The 13,676-nt window shown below is 44.7% G+C and overlaps 1 protein-coding gene across 1 annotated transcript in view; it reads right to left on the bottom strand.

The window, feature by feature from the left end:
- Nucleotides 1–4,579: 4,579 nt before the first annotated feature.
- The window catches only part of RAD51B (RAD51 paralog B), a 617,352-nt gene continuing 608,255 nt past the window's right edge, over nt 4,580–13,676 (bottom strand). Inside the window, exon 11 of the mRNA XM_077820241.1 lies at nt 4,580–4,891. Coding sequence (XP_077676367.1) covers nt 4,755–4,891 — 137 coding nt within the window. The 3' untranslated portion in view covers nt 4,580–4,754. The remainder of the gene's footprint in view (nt 4,892–13,676) is intronic.

Genomic DNA, 13,676 nt, shown 5'->3' with positions numbered 1-13,676 from the left:
AGTCATTTGTCAGATTTGTCCTGCATTTTGGGGCCCCCTGTCGCTGGGAGCCCCATGCCACCGCACGGTCTGTTTTACGGGAAATCCACCACTGGTGAGGAGGTGTGGTGGGCATTGCAGGGAATCCCAGAAATATAGGGAGAGGGTGGCACACAGGGAGCTTGTGGGAGGTAATGGAGCAGTGCAAGGAGTCCTTGTTGTGTGCAATGCGCTTGGCCTATCAAAGCCACAAAGTGTGCAGCCCCCTAGTTACAGGCCAGCTGAGCAGCCAAGCTCCCGGAGTGCATGTGTGAGGTGGATTATTTTACTGTAAAAGTGTGATACAATCCATGCCATATCCCTTTTGGGCTATGAGCCTGTCTGCTGCTGTTGGCATTGGGCAGCAGCTGGGTGGTACAGTGGAGGCAGGCATGCTTCCTTTTGAATCTGTGTTGAAGCAATGCCCAAGCACATTAATAGGGGGCACTATTCTGATGTCATTCAGATGAGATGAAAATCAGAGGCACTCACTAGTTTGTGGTTATTACAGAACCCAACGCATTACCAGCAAGAGTTGGTTTGTTAACCCCAGCATTCTGGCCAAATTTCAACTCTGCTATTTATATCCTCCCTATGTAAAATTGTCCCTGTAGCTGCATTTGTGTATAGACATCTTCCCTTCTTGTCTTCAACAGCTGTGTAGCGTTGCTAGGCACTGTTAAGTGGCTGCCATGTTGCAACTCAGACCTGGCTGCATTTCAGTGATGGACGAAGTGAGTGCTGTGAAAAGAATTTTCAAAGCACTTTGGATCCTTTACAGTGGAAGGTGCTATGGAAATGTACAAACATGCCATTATCTTAACTGGGGCATGACGTCACAAAGAGGAAAAGGACATTAGCAGGTCATAGGCCTGGGGGCGTAGTGGGACATAGAAGAAACAGGAGGAAGCTGTCCTTGAGTGATCTAATTTTCTCTCACCCTCTTTCCTCTGCAAGTGCTGGAATGAACTGCTACATGCTGGTTTGGCTCCTGACTGGCCTCAGAAGTTGTTTGTACAGTGTGAGAAGCCTTCAAAAAGTCAGTTTAACTCAGTATGTGCCCTTTTGCATATCTGCTTACAGAGGAATTTGGATAGGGGAGGAAAAGAGAAAAGAAATCAGTCCAGGCCTTTTGAACTACAAACCTGTAGTGGTCCCTTTCACACAATAAATCATGTTCATGCTCTTTTTTTGCTCACCCATAGTGGAAACAAATCTGTTCAACTGGCAATTAATTTCTTAGAGAGAGCCTGATCCAATTAGTGCAGGAAGTGGCTGGTGGATTTTACTATTGTCCTTAGAGAGGAGAAAGGAGACGGCTGCAGCAGTCTAGTTGCAAGATTCATAGCATGGGATGCAGCAGGAATTGAGTACATCATGTGTTTGTAGGGCCATGGAATCACAGGAATAGGAACAGAAGAGAATTATTGGTTCATCTGGTTAATTTCCTTGCAAAAGCAGGCTTCTCTGGTAATATGGGCTTGGTTGTGACATTTATGCCACAGCTCTGTCTGTGCGGTGGTGAAGCAGAACTGGCCAGGCCCAGCAGAAACACTGGAGAGATTGTGCCTCAGATTGCTCTCACTGGTGCACCAGCCCCACCCTGGGAGCTAGTGTAGAGGGGGATAGAGCTCTGACCTTGGCTCCCCACCATCCATTTTTGTCATCTTAATCCCAAGGGGGAGCAGAAGTCAGCAGGTCTCTGTGCTTCCCAGGGGATGAACAAGGAGTACAGGGGCTGTTATTCAGGGTGTGCTGAGGCCGTCACATCACAGAAGGGGAAGTATAATTATTAAGGTTTGAAAATGTGGGGGATGTTAGAGAGACAAGGTGGGTGAAGTAATATCTTTTATTCACACCCCTTGTCTCGTTAATAGCCTGCGAACGGCACAGCTACAACATCACTGCATACAATAATGTTCAAAAAACACTCTAACTCCTTAGAAATATTAAAAAGCTTAGTGCCCCCCCCCAAGCATAACATTCCTATAATGCAGGATAAATCAGTTAAACAATCCTTGCATTTCAACATTTAAAACTATGTGCTCCCCTCCTCTACCTCCCCCCCAAAACAACAAGGCGTTTTAAGCCTAAACAGATCCTGGCTGTTTCTTGGTGACCTGAATGCTTCTCGATGGAATTTTCCCTGCCCTTCAGCCTTTTGTAGTTCTGAAAGGTCCTGGACTCAGGCATGTGACTGTAAGAGCCAGAGCTGGCGCTAGGCATAAGCAGACTAAGCAATTGCTTAGGACCCTGAGCAGCTCGAGGGGGGGGGCCCTATTTGCTGTGTGTGTGTGTGTGTAATATTCCTGCTTAGGGCCCCCAGTGGCTAACACCGCCTCCGGTAAGAGCAGAAACACTTCTGCGTCTGAGTGTGCTACCAAACATGTATAAGCTACTCACGTGAAATTGGTACATACTAGCGCAGCGGGACCTTATTAAAAAGCGGCCATGGCAGACAACATCGTCAAGCTGCAAACTTCGACTTTGGTTTAAAAATAAAAAAAGCCTCCTCAAAGTACCCAACAATAACACGACAGCCAGGGAGTTTCTCTTCCCCAAGAAGCATTTTGGAAATTTTATGAAGTAGCCTATTGAAATGGAATAACATGCTTGGCAACTATAGCAATGGCTACTTCCAGAGAGAGGAATGTGAGAGAGAGAGTGTGTGTATGCAGAGCACTCTTCTCCAGGTTGCTCTCCCAACTTACTAAGTAAGAAGGAAGATTATTTTCTGTGCCCCATCCCATGCTTAACCTCTCTGCTGGGACTGCCAACGTGAGTGTCAGTAAGTGACACGTCATGGCATTTTTGAGATGCGAGCAATTGTCCACTAGGAACTGGATTGAGGCTATTGCCAATAGAGGATTACTGCACAGGCCTATGGGGCCATGCCTAGGGGTTCCCACAGTGGCCCTGGGGATGGAGGAGCTCTCGCACCCCGCTGCTGCCAGAGCTTCTCCGGTCTTGGGGCTGCAGTGGGGGGTGGCAGAAAGGAGTGAGTGGGGAACGGGGATGCAGTGGAAGGGGTGAAATGGGAGTGGGGTTCACGGGGTGGAGTGGGGCAGGGCTATGGGTAGAATGGGGAGGGGCCATGGGGGAAGGGGGAGAATAGGGTGGGGCCATGGGCGAGGCCACAGGTGGAAGGGGCGGAGCAGCAGGAGGAAGGGGTGGGGCAGGGCCACAGTTCTGGCATCAGCGCCTCCCCCCCCTGCTTTGGCCCAGGGCCCAAAGAGACCTTAATCCACCTCTGCTATTGGCTCACTTCACGAAGACCACCCAACAGCCAGCAAATGATAATGACTTTCACTCACTATCAACATTGGCTGGAGTGGAATGGCCCTAAAGGGAAAACCTCTCTTCAGCCATGTAGCATTTTTCTGGATTCCTCATTTTGCATTTCATCACTTGGTTTTCTCTTTTTGATCAATGCATGGTGTGTTCAATGTCACGCCAGAGCGGGCAGAGCAAAGCAATCTGAAAAATAGTGGCCCCCATCCGATACCGGACAATATCATGTCTGGTTTTTGTCCCAGTACTGGATAGTGGACAAACCACCCCAAAAGAGGCCAAAACCAGATGAGTGATCTCCCTAGTTATGGAGAGATGGGCATGGTTTGTGCTTGCAGAGAATTAGGAGCCAGGAATTTGTAATCCCAGCTCAGGCCATGTCTATGCTACAGCGGCGCAGTTACAATGCTGCAGCTGTTCCACTGTAGTGAAAACACTTCCTACATTGACAGAAGGGCTTTCACCATTGCTGTAATAAATCCATCTCTCTTCCATCAACCTAGCTGCATCTACAGTGAGGGTTAGGTTGCTCTAACCATGTTGCATAGGCTGGAAACGTTTTTACTTCCCTGAGTGCTGTAGCTAGATCGACCTAATTTTTAGGTGTAGACCAGGTGTGATCTTGAATAGGTCACATTTTCCCACCTGTAAAATGGGTAACAATTGCTTTCCTTCCTTGCAGTGGTGTTGTGAATGTGAAGTGTTTTGAAGACAGAAAAAGCTGACCTGTGGACATACACACTAATCTTCTAGAATTTAGCCACGAGAAGGACGAGACTGCAATCATTGCTACGCTTTCTCCCTCAACCCTGAATTGCCATAAGCCTATGATTAGATTTCACTGTGATACACAACAGGCTAAAAGAAAAGGAGTACTTGTGGCACCTTAGAGACTAACACATTTATTTGAGCATAAGCTTTCGTGAGCTACAGCTCACTTCATCGGATGCATTCAGTGGAAAATATAGGCTAAGATTATTCTAAAGTACATCATAGACTCAAGAGCCACTGAACTGCTGTGCTTTAGTCAAACCAACTGGTTGGTTCAACATTTCCCTGGAGATTGTGAACTGACATTTCAGGACTAATTGAATTCCCCTCTCACTCTTGGAAGTGGGTCTTCCAGGTCAGGAAGCCCATTGGCAAGGCCATGGTAAGATGAGGATGCATGTGATGCCACAGCCTGAGCTGTATCTATTTTAGAGCACCAATCCTGCATCTTTCTTCAGCATGTCACCTAAATTAACCAGAACTAACACAGAACTTTTATATCACTAAATATAATATGGCTACTCATGTACAAAGAACAAGAACCACATTCAAAGTCACTCTGTTCAGAGGTAAAAGAAGCAGCAATTCCACAAAGTGCTTCACAGGAATTTAAAGAAATCACATTAGGCAAAATATCTGTGTCATGCCTCTCTCCAGCTGAGACACATTCTTCTTCATATGGGTTGTGCTAGCTTGAGGCTTTCAGCAGTGGAACTGGGGAAGCCATCTTTCAAGATATTGGTTCTCACTCTTATGGCCTGCAGTACAGGACTGGAGCCTTCCCAGCTGGCATCTGGGTGGTCCTTTCCATCTGAAACACACAATCAAGAAGGCCAATGAATCATGGAATGCACTTGGATCATGACCAAATGGTAGCATTTCCCCTAGTGCAGAGACAAGACATATTGTGTGCTTCAGCCAGTCAGAAATCTGGTTTACCCATGAAAGCAAAGCACATTAAACTTTTCAGTGTAAGCCAGTTTCTGACTGGCTGAAGCTGAATTTACTTATTTGATTTTTAACTTTTAATCAGTGAATAATGATCATGTCTCCAGCAGCCTGATTGGCTGTCTTGGGGCCTTGCAGTCACTGGATTGTTTGGCTTGGAACAACACATGCAAAAGTACTGTAGGTCTAGCTCCTTTTTCTAGTTTGTCTGATTGGCTTTTTCAGAGTTTATGATGCTCCTCACAGAGGCAAACTCCCACACTGGGCATCTAAGTGATAGGGTCAAACTGCCCCTTCTCTGATTCCCCCGATCAATCCCTTTGTCTATAAACCAAACCTTAGCCTGATCCAATCCCTTCAATCATTCTTCACTAGATCACACTAAGGGCCAGCTCCTAAGATGGTGTAAACTGGCATATCTTCATTGAAGTCAGTGAAGCTATGCCAATTTGCACCTGCTGAGGATCTGGCCCTATGTGTATCAGTCAAGGTCCACATTTAGGCTGTCCTTGCAGAGACCTCCAGCTGATAGGGATGTAACCTACTCCACTCATCTACCCAATTTCCATATTACAGGTTATAGTCTAAAGGTAAAAGTGCTTTTAAAAAAATGTCCGAGGGTTAGATGGTACCTTCAGGGCTTGCAAATTATTTTCCAACTTTTAATCAAACTGCTGTGAATACAGACCAAGTATTGTTGCTCACCAATACCTTCAGTGTTTCATCCCTCTTGAAACAATAAGAGTGGGCACGTTAATAAATGGACTGATAGACTTGTCTAAATGTACTTTCCTTAAGTACCTCTATATCATCTACTGAAATACAATGAAATATTTAACTTCTCACAGTACATACTCCCCACTGAATAACTATCCCTAATGCCTCCTCACCCAGCTGGAGTCAGCTAGGGGGATTCCTCCCACACCCTTTCTCTCTCCAGTGGTAAAGCACATCAGTGTCACAGAATCCTTTGTCAGGTCATGCCAATAGCCAGAACACCTCATGGCTTGTCTATCAGACCAATCTATGGTGTTATACGCTCTGGTCACCATAGCATCTAGGCACTAAATACATCAGTAAGCAAAATGGATTCTTTTGTTGTCATCCTAGGATATTCCTCTGCTCCCTTCTGTGATTTACATCCCTCTGCACTGGTATCCAGATCCAAAGTTTTACATTAGACTTTGAAGACTAACTATTAGATTTTAAACAGTGGAGGTGAATTTATATAGGCAATGAAGGCTGTCTGTGTTCCATCCTATGCCCCCTTACAATCCATTGGGCTGAGAGCTATCTGCGACTGCCTTCCCAGTAAGACAGTGCTGACTCATAGCCTATCTGAACGGTCTCTGTCGAACAGTATGGGATACTCTTTCCTCTCTGGAGAACACTCTGATCTTATTCACAGGGTGGTTGAATCTCTTCAAAGCTCAACTTCTTTCTCCCCTAGGGAGCTACAGTTTGCTACTTCTGCTCTTAATTGGGGTCTTAGAAAACTAGACTTCCACACAGGAATCTTTGTGGCCAATTAGGACTTTGCCTTGTGTACTTGGCTAAAACTTCCACTCCCCTCAGTGTTCTGTCTGGCTGCTGCCCCCGACCTCAGACTCAATCCCATTTCAGCGGTGCTAGACATATATAGTGTGTGAAGTGCTTGGAGAATAAACATGCTATATAAATGTAGAGATGTTATATTATTATGATTAACTACAGCATGTAGCAGATGCACTGTTATCTATTGGGAGGAGATAACCATAATAAGAGTACTCTTTAAGATCATCTTGATCTATGCTGTAGGCAGATGAAGAGGTGAGATAATGAACTGAAAGAGCACCCAGCAATTATCAGAACCAAAATATCCCAGGTAATAATGAATCACCAGTCAGAGCACGTCCTCCTGTTTGACAGAGGAATTAGACTGAAAAGACCTGTTTGCTGCCAGTAATTGCACTGCAAGTTGCCATAGTCCTAGGCAAATATGTACTTCTGATCATTCAGACAAGCTCCATTGTAGGACAGAAAAGTACAGTTCCCTCAAGGACCCTGCAGAGCAGTCAACACCTGCATGGGCCAATTGCTATTGTTCGCTATCAAAGCTTTGAAGAAAGTCAATAAAGCTGAGTGAAAGGAGGTAGGTTGATGGACTGAAAGGGGCCAGGATAATACCAGCATTAGCAGAGGTGGCAGTTCAGAAAGGACAATGTGCCAGGTAGGAAAGAAGTCCTTTCTTATGGTTTATTTGGAGTTTTGAAGTGAAGAGACTTGCCACTCTCTCTCCTGTCTAATGCTGTCTTTCTCCTCTCTCAGTCTGCCTGATGCTGTGTGATACCCATAATAAGCCTCAGTCTACACTAGAAAAGGTTTGCTGGTATAACTATCCACAGCAAACCCTTCTAGTGTAGATACAGTTTACACCAGCAAATAAGTGTTTTTGCCAGTAGATCAGTATAAGCTCTACCACAAAAGCACTTTTTTGTCAGTATAATTGAGTAGTCTACACTAGGTGTGTTGCCAATATAGAAATCTCATAAAAAAAATCACACCTCAATGTTACTATACTGGCAAAATATTTTAGTGGAGACCCAGCCTAAGATACTTGTAATGAGTCCTCTGCAAATGCGCAACGTCCTTTGCACGGCTTCATGGGATGTGCCTCAGGAATCAGTGCAGTGGTTTAATGACCATTTCTAGCTTTGGAAGAGGACTAGTTGCAAATGATAGCAAATATAGAGAGAGAAGGTGGGTGAGGTAATATATTGTATTGGATCAACTTCTGCTGGTGAAAGAGACAAGCTTTTGAGCTTGCACAGAGCTCTTCTTCAGGTCTGGTAAAGGTACTCAGCCCTGGTCTACACTACAGAGTTATGTTGACGCAAGGCAGCTTACATCAACCTAAAATGCTAAAATGTTGCTCCTGCTGATGTAACTCACCCGCTACGCCGACTTAACTCCACCTCCATGAGAGGGGTAACACTTAGGTAGGTCAATGTAGTTAGGTTGATGCAGTGCCGGTGTAGACACTGCATTACTTACATTGACTGTTACTGGCTTTCAGAAGCCATCCCACAATGCCCCGTGCTGACAATTAAATTGTTGCACGCGCTCCTAATGAGGACACAAGGAGCGTAATGTGGACATGCGATTTAATTACTGTGGCAGCTGTACATTGTCGTAACTTAGGCCGACATAATTTTGTAGTGTAGACATACCCTCAGTGTCACAGCTAAATACAAGATGGAATGGATTATTTAGCATAAGTGGTTAACACATATTGTAAGAGACTATACAAGGTGAAGTGGCTAGTTCACCCATCTACAGACATAGTACCAAAAATGGGGGGTTAGTGGGTTACAGATTGTTGTAATAAGCCATAAATCCAGTGTCTGTATTAAATTCATGCTACTCTGAAACCAGCAAAGTTATGAATTTAAGCTCCCAGCCTCGGTCTTTTTAAGGTGTTGTGCAGGGTTCCTTTGAGGATGAGGACCGAGAGATCAGACATGGAGTGATCACTTGAGTGATCATTTTTCTGTGTGAGTTCCTTTGAGAGTGCAGTGATTCTCTGATTTCATCCACCTAGTTGTTGTTGAGGGCATTTGCTGCATTGGATGAGGCTCACCATAGGCGCTGACTCCGTGGGTGCTCTGGGGCTGAAGCACACATGGGGAAAAATTAGTGGGTGTGCCGCACCCACCAGCAGCGCACCGCATCCCGCCTCCTCGCCTCCTTCTCCCCACTCAGTGTGCCCTGTGCCCGCTCCTCCCCCTCCCTCTCAGCGCTTCCCACCACCCTGCCGCCTAACAGCTGTTTGGCAGCGTTCAGGACTTTCTGGGAGGGAGAGGGAGGAACAGGGACGCGGAGCGCGCAGGGGAGGAGGCAGGGCAGGGGCCGGGACTTGGGGGAAGGGGGTGGAATGGGGGCGGTAAGGGGGCAGAGATTTTGGGGAAAGGGTAGAATGGGGGCAGGGCCACGGGCGGGGGGCGTCGAGCACCCACCAGTCAGGCACCTATGAGGCTCACTGCATGTGATAGACATGGATCTTGAAATGTGTGTTGTAGGGGGTGTTGATCATCGTACCAGTGGCATACGTCTATAGTTTTGCATCTGTTGTTCTGGCAGGGTCTGGTGCTGCTTTGAGTTGGCATGTCCTGGTCTGTGGGGAGCTTGCTTCTGATGATGAGCTTGGCAAAGTTGGGTTGTTTGAAGGCCAGAAATTTTGCTGTGACGTACTGAGTACATTTTCCAGACCTGAAGAAGAGCTCTGTGCAAGTGCAAAAGCTTGTCTCTCTCACCAACAGAAGTTGGTCCAATAAAAGATATTACTTCACCCACCTTCTCTCTCTAAAACCCTGGGATCAACATGGCTCCAACAACACTGAAATTTACTGCAACAGCAGGCTGTGGAAGGGAACAGAAGCCTTACAGGATTGTGGCCTCCCTCTCCCTTTCCCCAAAGACAGCTGCTAACAACCCCTTAACAACTGCTACTCTAAGCCATTCTACTTCATATTCTTGGCCCATTTACAAGTTACAGCACTGAAACTCAATAAAATAACAAGACTTTTGCTGGAAAAAAGTTAATTTTTCCATTGATAAACTTCCCTAGTAACTGGTACTACATTGATGTCTGTCTCTGCAAGAAAGAGGCTAGAGATGTAGTATTTTTTTTAATGAACTTGTACCAACATTCCTCAGCAATGCCATTAAAGAAAACATTAATAACTTGTAATTGTACACGAATGAACTTCATCTTGGTCCTGGGTATTATATCTCAAGTAGGATAATCCAGTAAAGGAAGGTTTTTCTGTCTCCATCTCTCTGGAGGTTTGCTACAAAGGGCCAAAAGAGTTAGAAGAGTTTTGGAACCATGTTTAACAACATTCACTGCTTTTAGAATTTTAGACTTCAGAATGTCATGCATAATTCATTTCAAATATTGCAAAAAAATTTCTGCCTTAGCCCAAGACTTAACCTACCATTTGAAGCTGCCATGACTTCTTTGTGAATTCCATAAGCATCCACTCTCTGCCAAACTGGTTTTCTAATGGACTCATCTGCAACTTTAACTGTGGAGTGAGTACTACTATTCCATAATCACACATATGCAAAATGTGGCACATTTTTAGAAGCAACACTGGCTTTCACAGCAACTGATACCTGAGGTAGGGAGCTGTTATTTCTATGGAAATATAATTATCAAAGTGTGTATTCTGGTGTGGGAGAGACTGATGCTATGTGTAATCATAGAATCATAGGACTGGAAGGGACCTCAAGAGGTCATCTAGTCCAGTCCCCTGCACTCAAGGCAGGACTAAGTATTATCCAGACCATCCCAGACAGGTCTTTGTCTAACCTGCTTTTCTGGTTAAAAATCCCCAATGATGGAGATTCCACAACCTCCCTAGGCAATTTATTGCAGTGCTTAACTACTCTGAGACTTAGGAAGTTTTTCCTACTGTCCAACCTAAACTGCCCTTGCTGCAATTTAAGCTCGTTTGGAGTTCCATGTAGCTGTGACCTGGAAAAGGTAAAAAAATCTGTTTCAGGGATTTTTACTTTGTCTCTATGGTTCAGCTGGTTTAACCGGACTGAATGATTACAGGACAAGGGTATGACTATGTAACCCTCTCTTGGAGCTACAGGCAATTGCAGGGTTATCTGTTGTGTATGCAAAACAACTTCAGTTTAAGATTGGCTGGGTGAGGTCTTCGGGAATTTCCCTACTTTATGTAATCTATTGCTGCTTCTCAACTTCCTCTATTAGCATAGCCAGGAGGCAAAAGAGCAAGCACGCCCCTGCTGGTATTTCTCAAATTCTCTCAGAAAGCAATGATGATGATTGCTCAGTGACCTACAACAATCTTGCAGCTTTCAGATCATCCCATTCCAGGTGGATAACACTTGGAAATGAGAAGGGTTTGGCAGCTGGAGGGAGTGGGATAGAGGATTGGTTTATGTGCTGGGATACTGCAGAAGAGCTTGGCAGCCAAGAAGATATGTACATGCCAGCCCCCAAATACAACTTTGCCAAAGCATCTCAACCCTGACCTCCACACCACCTGTTCTTAGCATTCCAAGTTCCCACACAGTTCTGTCAGTACACCTCAAGCATGACTTGCAGTGTCTTTCTGGTTCCAGTCCTGGGACTTCTCCTGAACAAATTTAAGAATTTTATTAAGATGATGTTAAAATAAAAAGAAAATGGAACAGAGTTTAAGCGTAGAAGTTTCTGGTTATCAGGGAATAACGTACAGATTATCGATGGGTGCGAAGTTCGGTTTAAGATCGGATGGCGTAATGAATACATAATCTGCAATATCCCCAATTGGGAGTAAAAGGTTAATGGGTCAAAGTACAGACATTGAGATATGAGGGTATGTTGTTCATATAATGGCTATGTTCAGGTGTGGAGCATAATGAGTGGATACGATGATGAGGATGGATTTACCCTCATTTGGTGAGATTTAATGTTCAGTGAATTTATGGTTCCAGTTTATATGGTCCAATGGAAAAAGTCTCTCGGTCCCTTTCCGGTCCTGGGACTTCTCCTGAACAAATACTACGAGTCATGCTGAAGTCACAATGGACATTCACAAATGCAGGCTTGGATGAAAACAAAGCCACTTTCATTTGTAATCTAAACTAGATGAAGTCCTGCAGTCAGTGTCTATTAAACTGGTAGACTGGACAGCATTAACCTTTAGTGTTAAAGTCCCCAGTGGAACATAAGTAACTCCAACAGCCACACAGATTGTAAGAAACAAGGCACCATTACCTAAAATTGCATTTAAATGTAAATGAAGCAAGCAAGGGAAGCATCATGCCACTGATTGGGAGTGATCTGCACTGCATGGGTAAGACTACAGCTGATATACTGTGTTCAGTTCTGGACAACTCACTACCAGGAAGATGCAGGCAAACTGGAGGGAATTCAGAAAATGATCAGGAGGCTGGAAGAACTGACTCAGTCTGTTTAAAACTCTTTTTTTTTCTTTGGCCTTTATTCATGCCTGTTTAACGCCAATGCATAACAAGCATGTGGCAGACAGGATATCTTTATTAAATAGCCAACACACTGCCCTTTCAGTGAAGATATGAAAGGTCTGAATAAACTTCAGTGAGGGGTCCCCACAGGTTCTCCAAAAAAAAGCCAAGGGAAATTAACCCTGCCAAGGAAGGCAGTATAGCCTAATGGATAGAGGATTGGCCTGGGACTCAGAAACTCTGTGTTCAATTTGTGGCTGTCCTACTGGCCTGCTGGGTGACCTTAGGCCAGTCATGTCACCGCTCTGTGCCTCAGTTTCCCCATCTGTAAAATGGGGATAATAATACTGACCTCCTTTGAGAAGTGTTTGGAGCTTCTACTGATGAGAAGCACTATGCATTATTATTCCTAGTATTTCTAAGGTAAAAAACAAAGAAAGACCAAAAGCAACCTCCCAGGCCTTCTTCAATTGTTAAAAAAATTGTTCAAAAGAAGGGCACACAGATAATTACCAAAACAAAAATAAAATTAAATCCTTGGTGGGTCACCTTCAACTAGGAGTAGCAGGGGGGTTAAATTAAGAAAAGGCTGGCTCTCAGGACTGCTGAATAGTCTTGCAGTTAAGACTCCCGTTGTTTGAAACATTTAAAACTAAACAGTTCAAAGCACTAGCAACTACAGTGCAAGGAACAATCTTGTGCTAGCCCCGGGAGGGAGAAGGGCACTGGATGGCCTAGTAGATTTTATTCATCTTTAATTTCCATGATTCTCAGAGAGCTCTTGGCCTTTTGGCTAAGAGTAGCTATATTCTCTGTTCTTATCAACTGGATACCTGTAATGCCTCTACCAGGGGGGCGATATTGTGATCTTGCAGTAGGATGGACTGAGGCCGGGTCTACACTATAGACCTATATTGGTATAACTTTGTCACTCACGTGTGTCAAAAATCCACACTCCTGAGCAACATAGTCATACCTCCTCCCGTCCTCCCCTCCTCCCCCCACATAGATAGCACTAAATTGACGGGAGAGCTTCTCCTGTCAACCTGGCTACCACTTCTCTGGGTATGTGAAGACAAGCCCTAAATGATCTCTAGGTCTTTTCCATCCCTAATTTCTATAATCTAAAACTAGTGGTTTGCCTAGAAACATACCATGATTTTATTGGGACCCAAATGAAAGATCTTATGTAAACAGCGTCATAAGACAGAGAGCTGATAATGAACCTTTATATGCTTTAGGTCAGATTTGCCAAGGTGGGAACTGGGAGTAGTTTGGGGGAATCTTAGACCTTGTCTACACAAGACTAATTCTGCAAACATTTTGCACTGTTGCTAACCCTAGTTCAGCTCCACTGGTGATAGCAGTGGTGGGAGTCCTAGTGTAGACAATGCTCCTGAGGCCACCCTATCCTTTGAACCTGCACTGAAATCCAAACTTTGAGTCTTGCCATTGTTTATTGTCAGTGTTTTGGGTCACTATGTGGGGGCAGAAGGAGGGGGATAGCAACAGAAAAAAGCACTTTAGGATTAGACCTTTTTTTCTTCATCTCTTCTTTGCCTCTAGTGTTTGTTGATGTCTAAAAATGATTATGAGCTGATTAGATGGTGCTTGTGTGCTACAGCTCTGTCTTAGGCCTTGTCTACATGGCCACTTATAGCGCT

The sequence above is a fragment of the Eretmochelys imbricata genome, chromosome 6 (assembly GCF_965152235.1).
Source record: "Eretmochelys imbricata isolate rEreImb1 chromosome 6, rEreImb1.hap1, whole genome shotgun sequence".
In the NCBI taxonomy this organism is placed as follows: Eukaryota; Metazoa; Chordata; order Testudines; family Cheloniidae; genus Eretmochelys; species Eretmochelys imbricata.
The sequence above is the reverse complement of the archived record's forward strand: the minus strand, read 5'-3'. Positions and strand labels throughout refer to the sequence as shown.